A 21,587-nucleotide genomic window follows, 5' to 3' on the forward strand; every position below is an offset into this window, starting at 1 on the left:
TCGTACTGATAGATAAGATAATGAAGGTAAGAAGGAGGATTCTACATTGATGATGAGGCTTCTGGGGTGACTGGATGGATTTCTTAATTAATCCAACAAACAGTGATTAAGGACTCACCCAACAGATGTGTTAGACACTGGGGGCAGTGATGAATAAGGCACCCACGGTCCCAACTCTCAATAAAGTTACAGTCTGGCAATGGAAACTACAGGGTAAATAAATACATAGCATATTACTTATGTAATTATAGTCGTGAGCACCGTGAGACAGTATAATAAAGAATCTAACCTAGTCTGAAGTCAGGGGCAGCATGGATGGTAGTGCCATTCACGGAAACAGGAGAGTATAAGGAGGATCTGGTTGTGGGGGAGAGGAGTTTAGTTTTGAACATAATGAACTGGAATTATCTGTTGGTACACTTAGTTGGGGATTTGCAATAGATGGGAATTTGGAAAGAGGTGTTAGAGATATAGTTAAATCCGGGGCGGGGATTAAGAAATGTGGCAGAGAGGCCATTTCCTAATAAATGGCCTTCAACCTAAGAGAACGTGCCAGGCCTCCAACTACCATCAGGGGCAGGATCACAACTAGGACTGTGGGGCTGAGGCAGGCGTATCTCCCTCAATGTCCCGGCTCTAGAAAAAGGAAATGTCGTCAACAATTTATCTGTGAAAAGTGGTTGGAGAAGTGTGAATGCTGTGATTTGTGGGACTGGAAGAACTTAAAGTCCTGCCTGGCCTTCTGGTAAACATTAGCGCGGGCTTCTGAAATGCTAAATAAAGGTAGGGACAAATGAGCCCACAGGGCAGGCACTGAAGATTTTATTTTCATAAACATGTTCTTTTTCTCTCATCTCTCTAGCTGTGTGTTCCAAATTAATGTCAAGACTAGAGGAGGGATTGAAGACAGAAAATTTCCCTTGCCCTGCTGCCAACTTTTAGTAGGTAGCCTGTAAGACAGAGGCTGGGGATTCCTGGGGCTTAGGCCAGAGGATGGCAAGAAAGAGGATATTGCCCTTTGTGCCAGACCTGGTCCATAATGCCACCACCAGCCAGAGCTCCCTCGCCTCCTCCCCACCTATGACCCAACTCCGGGCCACTTCTGGTTCCCCACCTCGGGTGGCCCCACTGCAACCCAGGCCTCCCCTGCGCCCTCTTCATGGCGGCAGCCCTGCATCCGAGCTTGATCGGGGGTGTTGCAATCTGAAGTTCCCCAGGTTAGGATTCTTTCTTTAATTCAGCAGGGCCTTCTAGTCTGTCTGATGCCTGAGACAGAAAATCGGGGTGTAAAATCTGGGAGAGGAAGGACCTATCTCCACTGTTCACCCCAGTCACCCCGCAAACAGTAGCAAAGGGTAGGCCCTCAATGAATGAACAAGTAAAAAGTCCTTAAGTAACCTGGCAAACGAACTGAGCGTGTGTGCACGTGACGTGTGTATCAACTGTCACTTGTGCAAAATCAAGCTTTCCCCAAAGCCTGCTGCATGCTGCAGGTATATTGGTCAATAAGTCTCCACTCTCCAGGAATTCTCAGTCTATGTCACAGTGAATAAGAGAACTGCCCTAACAGAGGAACATACAAAGGGCTGTAGGAAAGCACAGCCGAGTAAGTAATCTAAACTTTCCCAAGGACAGGCTATCTGCAGTGGATCCTGAAGAATAAATAGTGGGCTTCCAAGTAGACAAGTCAGGGAAGGGAATTCCAAAACTTGAAAACCTTAAAAAAAAAAAAAAGCCTTAAAAGATTTTAAAGCAATATTTCCAGTAATTAATGGGAGTGCTGCTGCTATTATTGGACTGTTGTGAGTGCCTGGATAAAACAATTAAGTGCTTATGTGCTACTCCAATTCTACCACCGCTGGTATTGTTGAAAAGTGAGATCCTCAATAGGTGAGAAAGGAGATATAGATATAAGATAAAAGCAATTTAGAAAAACTCTGTAGTGCTAAGAATTGAAAGTAGGAGTATGACCTCACAATGTGTCTCCTTTAAAAAACGAATCGACCACACAACACCTGTATTTCCTGACTCTGAACAGTGAAAAGGCCTGTAAACAAGAGCCAAGCCAAAGGCAATGAGCACCTACTGTGACCTGGTATTACTCTCCCCACTGAACAGAACCAAGACTCCTTCGAGAAATGACTCAGTCTGGGCCTGGGACAGGAAAGGTTCAAAATGAGCCTGGAAAAGCCCGGAAAATTTTGTTGTAACAGATAACCAGACAGTCATCAGAGAGTCTTAGGGATGTGGCAGCAGGACTCAGGCCAATTTGAAGAGGTTCCCATTAGCCAAAGAAGGGACGATTTGAGTATTGGTAAGCATAATACTTGTGATGGCTGAAACTAACTGGTCGTTGTTGCCCAGTGCTAGTGAGCCAACTACTATTTTGAAAATAGGTGAAAAAAAGGGAAGAGAATCACTTATCCTGCTTTTCTACAGAAACTATATCACTGGATAGCCAAATAGTAGACGAAGGGAAGTTTTTATGAAAGAAGTATTCTCATTAACAAACAAAGAAGCAAAGATAGAACTGAAACATCACCATTTTGAAACCCCTAATGATTTAACAGCTGTAGGCATGGCTGATTACTTTTAATATCAAAAAGTGCGAGATAATTACACGTCATGAGTTTATGGCTGAAAGCATTTAACACCACTTACCAAGCAGTCTTGCCAAAACCAACCAACCCACCAAGGCCGAATCTGATCCAACCTTTAGACAGAACCACCAGTTTACAGAAAACAAAGGCAGAGAACGTGATAAACACCACCACAGACCTACAATCAGCAAAATCCAGACAGTGAGAAGCCATAGGAAAAAGAACTCTTCAACAAACACATGGTAAAGAGAAAGAGAGAGGGGGAATGGAGTGGGAATCTATCATTTAAAACACATTTAAGAGATACGTCAACAAACTGCACGATGAAATTCCAACACTGAAGTATATATGATGCGTCAGAAGGTGGAGACATTCCAGACCACGGGGATCACGTGGATACCACAGTAAAGTGAATCAAACGAACTTTCTGGTTTGCCAGGGTACATAAAAGTTATGTTCACACTATACTGTAGTCTACTAAGTGTGCAACAGCATTATGTCTAGAAAATGTACATACTTAAAAAAAGATTTTATTTATTTGTCAGAGAGGGCAAGAGGGCATGAACAGGGGGAGGGGCGGAGGGAGAAGCAGGCTCCCTGCTGAGCAAGGAGCCCAATGCGGGACTCAATCCCACGACCCTGGGATCATGACCTGAGCTGAAGGCAGACGCTTAACCGACTGAGCCACCCAGGCGTCCCAAAATGTCCGTACTTTAATTAAAAAATACTTTATTGCTAAAAAATGTTAAGCATCATACAAGCTTCCAGAGAGTCATAATCTTTTTACTGGGGGAGGGTCCTGCCTCAATGCCGATGGCTGCCGACTGATCAGACTGGTGGGTGCCCCAGGCTGGAGTGGCTGCGGCAATTTCTGATAAAATGGCAATGAGGTTGGACACATGGATTGATTATTTTCACAAATTCTCTGTAGCATGTGATGCCATTTGATAGCATTTTACCCACAGTAGAACTTCTTTCAAAATTAGAGTCAATCCTCCTTGCTGCTGCTTTATCAACTAAGTTTCTGTGATATTGCAAACCGTTTATTGTCGTTTCAACAGTCTTCACAACATCTTCACCAGGAGTAGAGTCCATTTCAAGAAACCACCTTCTTTGTACATCCGTAAGAAGCAACTCCGCACCCGCTCAAGTTTTATCCTGAGATGACGGCCACTCGGTCCCCCCTTCAGCCTCCACTTCTAGTTCTCCTGCTCCTTCCACCCCATCTGCAGTCACTTCCTCCCCTGAAGTCTTGAACCCCTTCTAAGTCGCCCATGAGGGCTGGAACCAACTTTTTCCAAACTCCGGTTAATGATGATATTTTGACCTCTTGTCATGAATCACGAATATTCTTCTAAAATGGCGAATCCTTTCCAGAAGGTTTTTATTTTACTTTGCCCAGATTCACCAGAGGAATCACTACAGCAGCAAGAGCCTTGTGAAATGCATTTCTTAAATAATACATCTTGAAAGTCAAAATGACTCCTTGATCCATGGGCCGCAGAATGGATGCTGTGTCAGCGAGCATGAGAACATTCATCTCAGTGGTCCATCTCCCTCAGAGCTCCTGGGTGACCAGATGTATTATCAATGACGAGTAACATTTTGAAAGGAATCTTTTTTTCTGAGCAGGTCTCAATGGGGGGCTTAAAATATTCAGTAAATTATGTTGTAAACAGATGTGCTGTCATCCAGGCTTTGATGTTCCGTTTAGAGCGCACAGGAAGTATAGAGGCAGCATAATTCTTGAGGGTCCTGGGGTTTCATGAATGGTAAATGAGCACTGGCTCCAACTTGAAGTCACCATCTGCATTAACCCCTCACAAGAGAGTCAGCCTACCTTTGAGGCTTTGAAGCCCGGCACTGACTTCTCCTCTGTAGCTACGGAAGTCCTAGACGGCATCTTCTTCCGGTAGAAGGCTGTTCTGTCTACACTGGAAATCCGTTGTTGAGCGTAGCCACCCTCACGAAAGATCTGAGTCGGAGCTTCCGGATCACCTGCTGCAGCGTCTACACCAGCACTGGCTGCTTCGCCTTCTGCTTCTGTGTTATGGAGACAGCTTCTTTCCCTAAACCTCACCAACCCACCTCTGCTGCTTCCAACTTTCCTTCTGCGGCCTCCTCACCTGTCTCCGCCTTCACAGAATGGAGGAGAGCCAGGGCCTTGCTCTGGGCCAGGCTTTGGCTTAAGAGGATGTTGTGGCCGGTTTGATCTTCTATCCAGACACTCACACTTTCTCCACGTCAGCAGTAAGGCTGTTTTACTTTCTGATCATTCGTGTGTGCACTGGAGTAGCGCTCTTAATTTCCTTCTAGAACCTTTCCTTTGCTTTCACAACTTGGCTGTTTGGTGCAAGAGGCCTAGCTTTCAATCTGTCTTGGCTTTCGACATGCCTTCCTCACTAAACTTAGTCATTTCTAGCTTTTCATTAAAGTGAGAGATGCGTGACTCTTCTTATTTGAATACTCAAGAGGTCATTGTTGGGTTATCAACTGGCCTACTTTCAGTATTATGATGTTTTAAATAGGGAAGCCCAAGGACAGGGAGTGAGATAGGGGAATGGCTGGTCAGTGGAGTGATCAGAACACACATAACCTTTATTGATTAAGTTTACCATCTTACATGGGTGCAGATTGTAGCGCCCTAGAATAATTACAAGAGTAACACCGAAGATCAGTGATCACAGATCACCATAACAAACATAAAAATAATGAAGAAGTTGAATATACTGCAAGAATTACCGAAATGTGACAGAGAGACACAAAGTGGGCAAGCGCTTTTGGAAAAACGGTGCCGACCGACTTGGCTCGACACAGGGCTACCACAGACTTCCAGTTTGTCAAAAACACAGTATCTGTGAAGTGCAGTGAGCAAGGCTCAATAGAACGAGGTACGCCTGTATTAAGGAGTTATAACTTTTTTTTAGATGTGACTATAGTATTATGGTTAGGTTTTTAAAAGTGTCTCTTACAGATCCAGAATTTAAGTATTTATGGATCAAAGAATAGGATGTCTTAGATGTGCTTCAAAATAATATGGGGGAATAGATGGGTATACAGATGAAATAAAGTTGGCCATGAGTTGCCAACTGTGCAAAGTAAGCAAAGGGTACGTGGAGCCTCATTATACCGTTCACTCTACTTTTGCCTATGTGTAAAAGCTTTCCACTAAATAAGTTTAAAGAAGAATAAAAAGTTACTGTGTTGGGCGCCTGGGTGGCTCAGTCGGTTAAGCATCTGCCTTCAGCTCAGGTCACAAGCCCAGGGTCCTGGGATCAAGCCCCACATCGGGCTCCCTGCTCAGTGGGGAGCCTGCTTCTCCCTTTGCTGCTCCCCCTGCTTGTGCTCTCTCTCTCAAATAAATAAGTAAATAAACTCTTAAAAAAAAAAAAAAGAGTTACTGTGCTGACCCACTCTCCAACCCAGGTTCTCCCAATTAACTTCAAAGACAGAGAACCAAGAAGAAAATTGACAGAGAAACAGCACAGAAGCTGAAACTAGATGCTCTGGGCAGGGACATCTCAGACATGGTGTGGACAAGAAGAAGGGGCTGGTGGAAAACAGTGTTAGCCAAGGTGGAAAGTCACATAGTCTGGATGTCGTGTTAAAGAGGTTTACAGTACTGAGTTAAAACTGATTTCAGAATAAAAGAACTGATGTGTATAAATGTAGTAAAAGGGTTTGTAGCTTTGGCTTATAAAATGAACACTCTTAATATGAGTGAGTGAAAGGATAATTGCACATAAACCCTGTGTATCAAATCAGGAGGGTTTTTTAATTACAAAGGAATCTCCTAAAGCCCTTTGCTCATCTCTTATTAAACCCCTATCACACTGCACTATAATTACCTGCTGGCCACCCTCCTCCAGACAGACCCACTTGTCACCGCTCCTGGGAAGGCAGCCCCCATATGAATGCCATCTTTCAGATACTCCATCCCACAAGCCAAAGTAAGATTCCCAAGGTACAGTTTCCAGGCTTCCCCAGGGTCCTGGCTCAGAGAAGAAATGGCACTGGCCCTCAGGTGTTAAGTTAATTTTAAAAAAGGAAAAGAAAGGAGGGGAGAAGAAAGCCAGATATTCTCTATAATATTTCAATGATTCATACAGGGGTAGTTTCCCTGATCACAAGTCATTGGAGGCTCCTCTATGATCCTGAGTTTCCAGGGAGAGAGGCGGTGAATGTTCTCCCAGTAATCCATGCCAGGCTAAGCCCTCCAATGTGCAGATGTACATGAAGAACGTTATCCGCGAGATTAGAAGCCATTCGTTTTCAGTGAAAGCTGGGAGTCTAGAGATTACGGTAGAGGGCACAGGCAGCTCATAAATCTGCAGGGCCTGGGGCTCTGGACAGCCCTCTCATTGCAAAGCGATTGATGCTTCTGCCACAGAAGCGCCAAAGAAACTGTTCATCACTATCTCATTTGGAGACTTGACATCCAAATGGAGACACTGATACCCAAGTTTATAGATCTAAGCAAAGCCCTAAGGTGTCAAATCTCTATAAATCTGGATGGGAGGTCTGCAAAGGCCCTAAGGACCAGGCTTTTCTCCAGCACCAGCTTCTGACTTTCTGAAGGTTTAGAGCACCTGGGACATTGGCCCGGAGCCTTCATAACAAAATGTAAGGAAGGAACTCGAGTCCTAACATGGGAGTAGGATGAAAGGGCCCCTTACCAGGTCGATGTCGGGTATTCTTGACCCAAGCAACTGCTGCCATGGTGGTCTCTACCTCTGTCCTCCAGCGGGCTCAGATTTTCTTGTTCTCTGTGATGTGAGCCCACATCACATCACTGTGTTCCAATGAACAACCTATGACTTCACCTTCCCAAATGCCACGGGAAGCTGACTACTCGCTTCAGAAAAACAGGCAACTGATGGCTTCTGCTCAACCTTCAGGGCCCAGCTCAAACAAGACCCCTTCTATGAAGCCCTCCCTCAGGCCAAATGAGTCACTGCTTCTGTGCTCCTGCTCAGCAATTCACCATTCGGGTAGGGCGCTTCTCTAAGAACACGGTCTGTTTATGACCTAGTTAGCTGTTTTACCCATGCACCAAGGCTCCCTGAGGCAGATTATATTTGACTTTCTAGGTCCCCATTGCCTGGACCACGGAGGCCACAGAACAGCTTCAAGTAAACGCTGAGCGAGAAAGTAAATGAGGGCTCTGTGAGCCAAGACACCTCTGACAAAAGCCCACATCCCCCTCTTGCCTTCATCTTACAAAGGGTCACCTGCAACCACCCAACGTTAACTAAGCACTCGCTCTGTCTGTGCCAGGCAGGCATTAGGCCAAGCACTGGGGAGTTCAAGTCCAATCAGACTCAATCCCTTTCCCGTGGACCTCAATCTCAGGAAGAGGCCCAGCTTGCCCCCGGGCCTTCTCTGCTAACAGCCAGTGAAATCCGTCTGCAAGAGGAGCTGAGCAAGTAGAGACGACAACGAAGCCGTAAGGCAAACAAGCTACCACATGCTCACTCTAAGGCACTGGGCTGTAAAAACAACCCACCGAGGTAATGGAAGACAAATTTTAGAACTTCTATTAATATTTATTTCTCATCAAAAAATAAGAAATTAAGCTTTAATAGTTACTATATGGACTGACAACAGAATATGTAAACACTTCCAATACACACATACTACTAGGGTGTGTGCCGTTGGCAGAGACTGCAAAAGGGTCTCCCCACAATGTAGACATATATCAAATCACCACAACGTAACTTCAAGCATCTTACAATTTTCTTTGTTAATGATACCTTAATAAAGCTGAAAAATAAAATAAAATAAAAATGCCCTCCAATGATCCCTGACTCCACATACTTGTGCCCTCCCCCTGACTGTGGGCAAGACTTGTAACTTGCATCTAATCAAAAGAATGCAGGAAAACGGAGAGATATCATTTCCATGGTTACTTTATGTTACGTATCTTCTGTCTTCCTAAGCGATGTCTGTCCATTATCTTCTACGGCTTTGATGAAATCAGCCATCCCATGTGGCAAGGAACTGGGGACAGCTTCCAGCTGACAATTAGAAAGGATCGCCCTCAGTCTAACAGGCCACAGGGACGTGAATCCTGCCAACAAGCTGGTGAGCTCGGAGGAAGATCCTTCCCCAGCCCAGCTTTCAGAGGAGACCTCAGCCCAGGCCAACACTTGGAGTGCAGCCTTCTAAGAGAACCTGAAGGAGAGAACCCAGTTAGCTTTGCCCAGACTCCTGACCCACAGAAACTGAACTAAGAAATGGGTATAGTTCAAGGTGCTGGGTTTGAGTTCAGGTGCTAGCTAATATTGTTAGGCAGCAATAGACCATGAATACAGCCCTCGACTTCTTAACTGAGAGGTTAAGTATGGATACTCTGAACTGAAGCATCTCTAAACAGCAAAGGAGGGCTCCAAAAAAGAGGCCAACGGCCAGCAGTGGGAGCCTGCAAATTTTAGCAGTAAAAAGAACATCAACCTTAAAAGTGGGAAAGTGGAAAAACCTTGAGAATTGGCTCCAGAATACCTGGGTTTGAGTCCAGCTCTGCTTCTAAGAGGTAGGTGATCTTAGTCAACTCAGACTTCTTAAGTCCAGCTTCCTTATCTATAAAATGAGGTCAACAAGGCTGGTAACATGGACAAAGAGAGAGTGATCTAGAAAGTATCTTGTAGAACAGAATGTGATATACACATGTTAGCTTGTCACAAAACTCTGGGATGGCCTTGGACAAGGCACTGTTCTTTCTTGGCCTTGGCTTCCTTATGGTAAAAAGGGGAGGAAAGCCCATCCTGTCTCCAAGGGCTCTGACCTTTGATTCTAACATCACATCCCCACGTGAAGAGAGGAAGAGGGGAGGGTGGGCCGTGACATTCATAATAGCCCCCTAGGCATTCCACTGGCCAGGGCAACTGTCTTACCAACAAGACCACCAGAGGTGTCTTTGTTTGACCAACCACATCTTGTCAACTTGCAAGGCCTGCAACCCAAATTCCTCAACTAAGAGGGAAAAATCTCTTTGGTTTTACAAAAAAGAAATAAAGGGTCAAGGTAAAGGAAGTGAGAACCACCAAATTTCAACACAAATATGGACCCACGCTCAGAGGGGCAATAGCCTTGATTCTGTCACTGCGCACCTTAACCACGAGCCAGGAGCTTTTGTAAACATGATCTCTAATCTTCACTACAGTCTTACAGTATGGGTTGTATCATCCTTCTTCCACAATTACGCTGGCTGAGGCTCAGAGACAGTAAGCTCCTTGCCCCACGTGCACCGCTAGTACGTGCTGGGGCCAGGATTTCATTTTAGTTCTACTTGACTCTAAAGGCCCTGGGGTCTTTGCACCACACCCTGTTGCTCTGAGAAAGGAGAAGGTCACCCTGTGATTACAAAACAGACTACAGGGAGATCATGTGCAGAGTGTGACTTCGTTCATTCACTCCCCCGACATTTTACTGAGCACCCCCTGTACACAGGCCTTGCAGTGAGCAATGAAGACGCAGGGTAATACCCATTTCCTGTCCTCGTGTCGCTGCATCGAACTGAAGAGGCAAACCAGTCCACGGAGGACAAATGAATCAGTGAATGAACAAATGAATATGCAGATGGCCACACAAACAGTGAAGAATTTCCAGCACCATTGACAGTGATGTATAATAAAGGTGTAACAGGATCACGGGGTAAGTGATGGCTGTTGGGAGAAAGGGACCACTTAAGACATCTGGAACAGCCAGTGCAAAGCCGTGTTCTGGCAATGGCAAGCCCCGGTACACTGAGGAGCTGGGACAGGGAGGCAAGGAATGAGCCACGGAGGAAGTGGCTCCTCTTCCGTACGCTAATCTACTGAGCCAACCACTGAGATAGAATCATCCGAGGGGCCAGAGAGCAAACCAGGCATGAGAATTTGTCGGCTCTACAGAACCCTACGAGTAATTCAAGAGAAGTCACACTCAGGGTCTGAGGCCTGGTGGAGAAGTCACAGGGAAACTAGAAAAACCACCAGGACTGTCACCAAAGAGAACAAAGCCATACTGTGCTTCCGGGAAGGGGACAGAGAGCGGAGGCGAGGGGATGCGGGGTCCAAAAGGCAGGAGCTCCTCTAACGAAGAAGCTGAGAGCTCACATCTCCCACATCTATCAAGCCAGGACCACGTGGATTTCACAGTTGAGGCCTTCGGGTGGGGGGCCGCACAGATACAGACATGCTCGCACACAAACGCCATAGTGAATCGTACGGAAAGACGACACGGTCTGGCTCTCTCGGTTCTTGATGCTAACAGCACCGGAAGTGAAGCACTCGCCCCTTTTTACTGTACCAAACCGCAAAAAACGTAATAAAAATATAATCTCTTACTTTCCTCTCTAGCTACTTGGCTGCTGCAACTGTTTGGTTTGGAGCAACGGTAGCTGCTGGGAGGTGGTCCATCTCTGGCGCATCGAAAAAGTATGCCTGCAGGAAAAGGAAACCCATGACGGGAGTTAAAACACAATGGTCTGCTGAGTATTCTAGACTCCGCGCTAAGAGTATTTCTGGGCTCTCGTGGCCCCTACGTTTCCTTCTGCCACGCTCGTCATCCCACGGAACTACAACTGACTCTGTTTCTGTCCATCTCACTTAACTCGACTATGAGTTTTTAAATGTAGCCACCGTTTACTGGCCACTTCCTCCACATGACTTAATCTGCACGAGAACCCCGTAAGGCTGCTATTATTATCCTCATTTGAGAAATGAGAAACTGAGGCTCAGAGAGGCTGTCATTCATTCGGTGCGCGTGGCTAGTGAGGGGTAGAGTCGGGTCTTTCTGACTCCAAGGGTCAGGCTCTTCATTACGACATTACCCAGTCTCTCCTCCAGGGCAAAGCCTGTATCCTTCCTGTCCCTGTGCCACCAGCCTGTCACTCAGGGCCTGGCCCACTACGTAAACAAGCCATACGTAAGGAACTGAGCTATAACAGACTGCTGCTAAACCAGCTGGCTCTTGGTAAAGACCTTCACAAGAAAGGGCCAGGCAGGCCTGACCTCATAATTCTCCAGCTTGGAAACGAAAGATCTAATAAATTCTTCCACTCCCCATCTACAATTTCACTGTCAAAAATCAGGAGGGGGTGAAGAGGGGAAAAAACCAAGGAGGATCTTCTGACCTGTTTCAAGGTCTGAGAATCCTGACTTCAGCCCAGTAAAATACCTAAGTTGTTCAAAGTAAGGGGAATCCCTTAGTAAGTCAGGGGTCACTGACGCTTGTAATTCCCCCCTTGGAGTCAGGGCATGAAGGAGGGTAACAGGACAAAAAGCCAAGTCAAGAACCATTTCACCAGCTCTACTCTCTATCAGCCAGAAGGGGGCACCAAGACAACGCACTGAAGCTTTCCCCAATACTCCTATGTGAACTCTTCCCAAGTTTCTAGCTGTGGAGCCCCCCTAGCTTGTAACGTTCCCAAAGCAATCCCATGAGCTCTAAAAGCCTTCTTCCCAGGGCCCGTTCTAGCACCTGCTTTCCGAGGTAGGGAAAGAATGGTTCCTAACTTAAGGGGGTGGGGGAACAGGGGTCGTGCTGCCAGTCTTGGGCCCCTCCAGCTATCTCGATTGTGCACAGAGCCACAAAGGCCCCTCACGGTGCAGGAATTGTGCCTTTCTTCCAGGCTTCTGGAGGAGGCCCTCATCACATGGAATGAGCCAAGAGGCAGGGTCTAAACTTGGCTTTGCTAGTAACGCACACCATAACTTTGGACAAGTCACTCCACCCCTGAGTCTCAGTTTTCTAATGTGTACAATGAAGGAATTAGAAAAAATTGTGTCATGGGCAACTATAATTCTATGACTCATTAGTTCATTAATGCCACAAATACTTACTAACAAGCACAGTTACTATTTGGGGAGTGCCTACTGCGCACCAGGTGCATGCTTGATCATTAATAACAGGCAATGTTATTCCCATTTTAATGATGAGCAAGTGGGGACTCAAAGAGATAGAGATTTTCCCAAGGCTACACAACCCTGTGTCTGAGCTAGGGTTTCAATCCAGATATGTCCGGCTCCAAAGTCTATGTTCTTCTCTTCTGCGGGGCGGCCTGCAATGTAACACCTATCCTACGCCCAGTCTAGATCCAGGCACTGTGGAGGCACCAGGATGAACCATCAGGCTTTCTAGAAGTCGGGCCAGGAGTGTCACCTGGCAGAGAGCGAGGGCAAGGAAGATCTACTATCAGCAGTAACCCCTGCAAACGCAGGCCTGTCCGTCTCAAACACTCAGGCCAAGGACACGCTCTCTGGGGCTTCCTTAGTCACCCCCGCCACGACTGTCCCACAACCAACTTAGCGTACAGCCGCAAGCAGCGAGGGGCCCTCAGCAGGTAGAGGACTGGCATACACTTCAGAACATGGAGGCAAAAATCCGTGCTCCCCAGGGCAGAGCGGGAAGCCAAGCTGTCTGGGTCAGCCAGTGCCTCTCCGCTCCCAATTCTTCTCCCTGCCCTTCCAATAAAACTAATGTCCTGCATTTGTACGGTTTGCGTTGTTCCTGTTGAATGAAACACTCAATCCTTACAAAAGTAAAGATGCTCCTGCAGGTCCATTTTCTAAGTGAGGAGGTGGGGTCCAGAGAAGGAAAATATCCAAAGCAGGGGTGGGGGAGCTGGGACCAGACCCCCATCTGCTCACCTCTGCTTCAGCCTCTTGCACTGCACATCTCCAGAAGAGGACAGAGGAGGCCATCTCTGGTGTGGAAAACAAAACCCCAGGCACAGAGGGCCCCTGGCTAAACACCTGATCATAGAATAGTTCCCTTCTCTGAGGAGGAGAAAACTTTGCCTCCCCTCCAAGAAGGGGTCCTATGCCTGCAATTCCCTCCCTGCTCCATTATCCAATGTGCCCAGCTTCCCAGAGTCCCTTACAACTGAACCAAGCAAGGCCTTCTCTCCTGCCTCCTCCAACTTCCCAACCAGGTATATGACGGGAAAGACATTCTGGAGAGAGGCGGGAAGATGCCAGCAAGAGGCACCCAGGAAAGGACCCTGTCTTTCGAGTAGTGTGGCCTCAGACTGATCTTCCTGGGGCACTCAGGAGGAATGAGCAGCAGAGGGGCCTGGCAGCTTCAGATGACACGGGGCTCTTCTAGTAACTTCTCTACATCTGAAGAACCCTTCATAGTGTATGAAGGGCTCTCACAGCCATCTCAGTGAGGCTCCCAAAAGCCCACAAGATATGAATCTCCGTGACAGAGGAGGAAGCCAAGTTTCCGAGAAAGAGGGTGCTCGCCTAAGCTCGCAGTGCTCAGCCCAGTGCAGTGCTCTTTCTGCTTCCCTATAATGGCTCTCTTCCAGCAAGTTCCTGAGCAGCAAGATGGGCAGGTAAGTCCCAATGTCAGTGTCATTTTCCCAAAAGGGAACAACAGGCATAGGAGGTCGAAGAGCCTGCCATGCGGACCTACTGAAATAGGTTCTTAATAACACTCTTACCACCACCACCCTCCTCCTTGCTCCAAAGTCTGATGGCCGTGCTCCTCTCAATTCTTTACACAACTGAACAAGGCAGCACTTATTCCTCCCTCCTTCTCTCCATCAATGCCTCAACTAGGTGCATAGGGAAGAACACTCAAGGGAGACATGGGGACACACCAGTGAGAGGGCTACAGTGAGAAAGGACATTCTTCCTCAGCAGACAGAAGGGTCCAGGAGGGTCACAGCAGCATTACAAGGGATCGGCCCAGGGGCTCCAAGTGCCAGAAATTATCGGTGTCACTCTGCCGTGAGTCAAACCAACAGTCCTCTGGAGGTCTCAAGAATTGAAAGCTCAGACACGTGCATAGCATGTTACCCAGCTCTGCGTCTCAGAACCTGGCACTTTTTATGAGACTTGTTCAATGGTCAAGTATCGGGATCTTAAGAATGACCCAGGCTGTCCACACAAAAATATTACAGATCAAGTGGTGCCCCAAGAAATATTTACTCCCACAACTGTAAGACCTGACCAAGGGTCTGGATATTCATGACGCAGATATCTTCCCGCGCTCACATCCTTTCCTTCATCAGCGACCTTAACATTCTTGGACACCTGCATCAGGCGTGTTAAGGCCATGGAACAGCAATTTTTGTGTACAACGTACACAGAAGATAGAAAATCATGTCTCCTTAGGATCAAGGGAAAGGGACCTAATTTATGGGCATCTATGGGACAAGTTCTACGTTAAATATTGATAGGCAATATTTTATTTTATCCTCAGAACAGCCCTACATGCAGGAAATACTACGCCCACGTTACAGATTAAGATGTTCCGATTCAGAGAAGTTAGGTACCATGGCCAAGCTCACACAGCCAGTGAGTGACAGAGCTGGTCTCCGATCTGGGCTGTCCGACTCAAAAGGACATGCTCTCCTTAAAAAGATACCCAAATACATGAACTCAAAGACTCTTAAATGTTACTCACCTTAAAAATATCTCCCCTTTCCTAATTTGACTTCATCCTCATGCTTTCCACCTATGAAACTTTAAATTTCAAAACTCCTTCAGAAAACCAGCAAAGACATCCAAAGGCAGAGCTCCCCTTCATCCCACACCCCAACCTATTATAGACACTCATCCAGCTCCACTTCCTCTGGCCAGACTCTGAATCTTAACCAAATTTCAGAAATCAGGTAAAGCCAGAGATCACCATCAAATTCTCATAAAATTACCACTTCTCATGTAGGAGAGTCTATCTGGGGCGCCTGGGTGGCACAGCGGTTAAGTGTCTGCCTTCGGCTCAGGGCGTGATCCCGGCGTTATGGGATCGAGCCCCACATCAGGCTCTTCTGCTGGGAGCCTGCTTCTTCCTCTCCCACTCCCCTGCTGTGCTCCCTCTCTCGCTGGCTGTCTCTATCTCTGTCGAATAAATAAATAAAATCTTTAAAAAAATAAATAAAATAAAACAATATTGATTCTATGGAGTCAGTTTTTAAAAAATCATTGTGAATAACAGCTGGAGGTCTTTCAGCACTTGTACCCAAAGCACACAGGAAGATCACAGGAATGAGACCATTACCAAGCAGCCCACAGAAAGCAGCGTGTGAAGCAACACAATTGTCACAATTGTGGCCAGAGCGATGCGCCGGTTATCCTCACGAACAGCTGGCCAAAACGTCATTGCCAAGACAGAGCCTGAGATCCCCAGGGCGATCATGACCAGAATCCAGCGCACAGCCTTCTGGGGGATAATCCACAGTACCTGAGAGAAAAGGAGGGAGAGGAAGGCTTTACTGGGGGCATCTGTTTGTTCATTCCATGCACCCGTATTTATAAAGTCCCCGGAGCCCATCAGCAGCTGGGCACCCCCTGCCACTCTGGCTTCTCAGGCCAGCCTGGAGAAACACCCCCGCATGCAGACGGAGGGGAATGTTTTCAGAACGAGGGGCTGGGGGCCCAGCAAAGGCACTTGGCTCCCTATCCCCTTTCCTGCTGAACTTCTACATTCAAAGGGTATTTTTCAGGTGCCCATCAGTGTTGGGCTAGAAATGATGTCGCCGGCTGAATTTTCGACAAGCCCAGGACGTCGCTCAGAATAAGTGTGGTACTTACCGCTGTGGGGATATAAATGAAGAGTGAATATCCATAGACGCACACAATCTCCAAAAACGAATAGGAAACGATGTTCATAACTTTGCTGTTTCTCCACATGAGGAAACCCCAGAGTGCGAGAGGGACCAGCCAGGCATAGGCATAGATGATGGTGGCTGCTATGGACACTGAGGATGACAGGACAAAGGTGGTAATCCCCACGTAACCATGCCCTTAATTACTATCAGAGCACTTCTCATGCCCACCTGCTTCGCCGGGTCATGGGATCGTGTCTTACTACGCGTGACACAGTACCTGCGACAGAGCAGGCACCCGACGACGGTCCTGAATTGACAAATCTTCAGCACTGTCCTTGGGGTGATGACCAGTGGTCTCTCACATGGCTTTTATAACTTGTTTAATAATGAACAATCAACAGTATTAAATAACTGCATTATGCAACTGAAAGACTTCAGAGGGCCTCACTACAAGTGTTTAAACGTACCAAGCATTTCGATCAAAGGAAAGCCAACTATCCCCTAGTCGAACACACCCTCTTTCCTCGTCTAACAAGAGCTGATGCTGATTTCTTTCCTTTTTTTTTTTTTTAAAGATTTTATTTATTTATTTGACAGAGACAGAGACAGCCAGCGAGAGAGGGAACACAACCAGGGGGAGTGGGAGAGGAAGAGGCAGGCTCATAGCGGAGGAGCCTGATGTGGGGCTCGATCCCAGAACGCCGGGATCACGCCCTGAGCCGAAGGCAGACACTTAACGACTGCACCACCCAGGCGCCCCTGATACTGTTTTTTTTTTTTTTAAAGATTTTATTTATTTATTCGACAGAGAGAGAGACAGCCAGCGAGAGAGGGAACACAAGCAGGGGGAGTGGGAGAGGAAGAAGCAGGCTTCCAGCAGAGGAGCCTGATGTGGGGCTCGATCCCAGGACTCCAGGATCACGCCCTGAGCCGAAGGCAGACGCTTAACGACTGAGCCACCCAGGCACCCCTGATACTGATTTCTTGAGCAAATTTATTAAAATGCCCTGGGTACAGATTAACTGGCTCTGCATGCTATTTAGAGTGCCTTCTGTCCCTGAAATAGGGAGTTTCAGTTCATCGATGAATTGCTCAAAATGTTCCTCACTTTCACTTTCTTCGTGAAATAATTCTTATCTGTGCTGGAAATGCTATGTAGCGGCTCCTCAGAATAGCAACGTTCAGTATTTTACTGTCCCTTCCTCCTCCTCCTCCAGTAGCACCATGCTCCAGAGCCTTCGCTTTCCCTCTTCTGGAGTGGAGGACCAGTAAGTGTGGCTAAGCCCGTGGCACCAGGCCTTCCTAGGAAAATCGGTAGCTGATGCACTCTTGGCAAGGACAAAAGCACCCCAAGCGATCGTAGTCAGACTCTGGTTAAGACATATGATTGGCAAAACAGTTTTAGCTCCCAGAGGAGTGTTGTCACATTGGGAACTCCCTCATTAAGCCAAATGTAATTCTGCTGACATACTGCCTTTTTTCTTTTTTTTTGGATAACTAAAGGAAAAGGAAGAAAATGACCTCTATGCCTATGGCCATCCACTAGGCGCCAGGCATTACACTGAGTGCTTTATTGAGAGGAAACACTGTGCGAGTCAAGGGCACAGGCTCCACATGCGGACCCCATGGGTTCTAATCCTAACTCTGCCACTTGTAGCTAAGTAACCCTGAGTAGTGAATTACTTAACTTTCCTGCCTTAGTTTCCTCATCTGTAAAATGGGAATAAACACAGTATACTACCTTATAAGACTACTAAGAGAATAAATGAGTTAAAACAAATATACTTAGAACATTGATTGATAAATAATAAATGCTCAATCAAGAATTAGCCTTTTATGGGAGCCTGGGTGGCTCAGTCGTTAAGCATCTGCCTTCGGCTCAGGGTGTGATCTCAGGGTCCTGGGATCGAGCCTCACATTGGGCTCCTCCGCTGGGAGCCTGCTTCTTCCTCTCCCACTCCCCCTGCCTGTGTTCCCTCTCTCGCTGGCTGTCTCTCTATCAAATAAATAAATAAAAAATCTTTTAAAAAAAAGAATTAGCCTTTTATATTATTAACTGATACGTAAATACATTATTTCACATAATCTACATCTTCATTTTAGAGATGAGGAAACAGGATCAGAGAAGCTAAGTGGTCTGGTGAAGATCAAATAATAACAAGTGGTGTAAGCAGGATCCGACTTTGTGGATGTATGCTCTACATAAAATGGAAAAATGTTTAGGGGAGCCTGGGTGGCTCAGTTCGTTGGGCATCCGACTCTTGGTTTCGGCTCAGGTCATGATCTCATGGGTTATGGGATTGAGCCTCATGTCGGCTCTGTGCTCAATGGGGAGTCTGCTTAAAGATTCTCTCCCTCTGCCCCTCCCCCCCATAAATAAATAAATCTTTTAAAAAATGGAAAAATGTTTATTGATAGAGTCAACGACTATCTTACTGGTACATTCATATCATGACTCTCTTATACTGCCCAGCCAAGGAGGGTAAGAAAAGATAAAAACCCTCCTGAGCTTCCAGACCCTCAGGCAGGGTCATTCACTCCTTCTCTGTCAACACACCTATACATACCTCTGATACAGAAATTAACATACTCCATTTACAACACTGTTCATTTGCCTGTCTTTCTTTACTTAACCATTGAACAACTTGAAGGCAGGGTCTATATCTCATGAATAAAATTTATTGAGTTAAACTCAAACCACAGTCATTTGACAAATGGGGCTGTAACTGAATCCAGGCCTGATTCCATGTAAATGGGCCTGGAGGGTAGAAGGAAGGATACATGGAGACACACACACAGAGAGGTAACTACGTATCTCTCTACACACACGTATGTGTACATGTGTAGGAACTCTTTCTTGTATAAGGCATTATTCCAACCTCTTTACACACATCAATGCTTTAGTCTCACAACAGCCCAATAATATTGGTATTATTATGCCCATTTCACTGATAAGGAATCTGAGGCCAAGAGAGAAGAACTAATTTACCAGACACGTAGAAGCTAACGAGTGGGGGAACTGGAACTTGAGGCCAGTGACCTAGTTCCGGGGACTGTGCTCTCAGCTGGTCTATCTACAGCCTCTCCACAGGACAGCAGGCAGGCAAGGGGGCGGGGGGAGGGAAGGAGAGAACGGAGGAAGTGGCACACGTCAATCTCCTACAAAGCTAAACTTCCTCATTTGGGGGGTGGCTGTCATCTGCCTAGTCCCTAAAAAGCCATCTGTTGCTTTTTGTTTGTATAATTATCCAATACTGCCACAAGAAAAGAAGTTTTAAAACAATGTCATCCACAAGCCCATCACTAGGACAAACTCCTTTCTACATTCTCCCTTCAAGACCCTGACCACTTGCAGACTCCTCTGGAACAAAGTTGCTAACAGCACAGGCATAATTTTGGATTATTGGTTTTCCACATTGTTCTAAGTGCTTCATAATTAGTGGCTACCGACCCAGCTAGTTGAGTCACCATGACTTAAATAACAATGCCCCTATTGTTTCCAACATCTGGATGATAGAAATAATGCTACAATGGAGACTTTCATGCACACTGTTTTTTACTAACTTTGCACATTTTTCTTTGAATAAATTCCAATTGCTATTCGGCCTTCCCTTCCAGCTTTCCAAAAGATATGTGGATTCATAATACTGTGCATGTACTCAAAGCCGCTGAATAGTATACTTGAAGAGTTAAAATGGTAAATCTGATGGTATGTGTATTTTACCACAATAAAATAGAAGATTATGTAGATTTACATAGATGGGTGGTAATTCTGAGATGGTAAGTATGTTTGAATCCTTACATGCAAAAAGCCAGGGCTGCAGCACCTAGAGACAGGGGCCCAAGGGCTCAGTAAAAGGGACTCATGGTTACAAACTGAAAGCATTCCAAATGAGTCAAGCTATTCACCAACCTTTTCGGAATTCAGGCACATAATGGTATGTCTTCTCTCCCAGATGGATTAAGAAGTTGGAAAGGTTCCCACTAATCGCTATGGCAAAGACCAGTGTGGCACATATCCAAAAGGGGCCTGCAAAGAAAACCAGAAAATTCAGTCACGAAAATGAAGCACCAGCTTCTGGACGCTTACAGAGTAATTTCTTCTCTCCCTCGCCCTATTCATGTAAGCAAGGGAAACTGAATTTTAGATGCAATCAATACACATTTAATGGGAATTTTCTTTTTTTAAAGGTCAAACACGCAACTCAGCAATTAGGTGCATTGAAGACAGGGGAGACTGAATGAAAAGGCCAAAACACCTTCCACAATTAGGTAAATAAAGACACTAATTTGTTTACAGCTTCTTTTATTAGAGGGTCGTCCAAAAAATCATGGACATTTTGCTAAATCTTTGCCATCGGGATACAGGAAGCAAAGGTTACTTCCCTTATCTAAGCGCCAAATGTTAATTAATGCAGAGAAAAGTAAACCGGGCAGGTCCTTCTGCAGTCTAAACAGAAGAGCGAGTGGAGCAGAACACGGTAGGGAAGAGTTCATTTAATCTACCAGCTCACCGTGGTTGTGTGTGTGCACGTACTGCGTGTTTAAGGCTTGTTTTTTTAATGAGAAACTTATACATGCACACAGTTCAGTGTTCAAAAGGTATAAAAGGAGGGGCGCCTGGGTGGCACAGCGGTTAAGCGTCTGCCTTCGGCTCAGGGCGTGATCCCGGCGTTATGGGATCGAGCCCCACATCAGGCTCTTCCGCTGGGAGCCTGCTTCTTCCTCTCCCACTCCCCCTGCTTGTGTTCCCTCTCTCGCTGGCTGTCTCTGTCTCTGTCGAATAAATAAATAAAATCTTTAAAAAAAAAAAGGGTATAAAAGGGGATCTAAAGAAAAATAAACTCCCCTCTCTCTCTGTTCCCTAGCTCTAGGCATTTCTCCTCCCCAGAGCTTGCCACCACAACCCGTTTCTGGTGAATCCTGCCAGAGATTTCTTTTTCTTTTTTTTTTTTTTCAAAGATTTTATTTATTTATTTGACAGAGAGAGACAGCCAGTGAGAGAAGGAACACAAGCAGGGGAAGTGGGAGAGGAAGAAGCAGGCTCATAGCGGAGGAGCCTGATGAGGGGCTTGATCCCATAACGCCGGGATCACGCCCTGAGCCGAAGGCAGACGCTTAACCGCTGTGCCACCCAGGCGCCCCCTGCCAGAGATTTCTATCTACCTATAAACAAATGCATATTTGGCGTGTGTTTACATAAATGATAATAGATAGATATAGATATATCTTGCTCTGTACTATTTTCACTTTATTATATCCTAGAGATTCTACCATAGCTATTCATAAAAATCAGCTCATTCTTTTTTTAGTGGTTATCAAGTATCCCACTGAGTGAATGAGTACACCGTGCTTTGCAAATCCCTATCACCATTTCACTTGATTTCATGAACGCCACCCTTGTATCTCCCTATCCAGATAAAGTGCTATGTAGAACAAACAGAATT

General features: G+C 46.1%; 1 protein-coding gene across 5 annotated transcripts in view; it reads right to left on the reverse strand.

Moving 5' to 3' along the window:
* The window catches only part of YIPF1 (Yip1 domain family member 1), a 35,962-nt gene that overhangs the window by 1,345 nt on the left and 13,030 nt on the right, over positions 1-21,587 (reverse strand). For 3 of the 5 annotated variants that reach the window (XR_015726242.1, XM_087865893.1, XM_087865892.1), the window contains 3 exons: positions 20,054-20,170; positions 16,124-16,290; positions 15,591-15,773 (listed from right to left, as the gene is read on the reverse strand). Coding sequence is in view for 3 of the 5 variants with exons in the window: in XM_087865893.1 (XP_087722019.1) it covers positions 15,591-15,773; positions 16,124-16,290; positions 20,054-20,170 (467 nt within the window). In the remaining 2 variants the exon portion in view is untranslated. Of the gene's footprint in view, positions 1-9,101; positions 9,180-10,927; positions 11,024-15,590; positions 15,774-16,123; positions 16,291-20,053; positions 20,171-21,587 lie in introns of all 5 variants that reach the window. The other 2 variants (XR_015726243.1, XM_045799500.2) reach the window with 2 other exon arrangements.

This window comes from Ursus americanus, chromosome 12, assembly GCF_024610735.1.
Source record: "Ursus americanus isolate L20-20 chromosome 12, mUrsAme1.1.p, whole genome shotgun sequence".
Lineage (NCBI taxonomy): Eukaryota > Metazoa > Chordata > Mammalia > Carnivora > Ursidae > Ursus > Ursus americanus.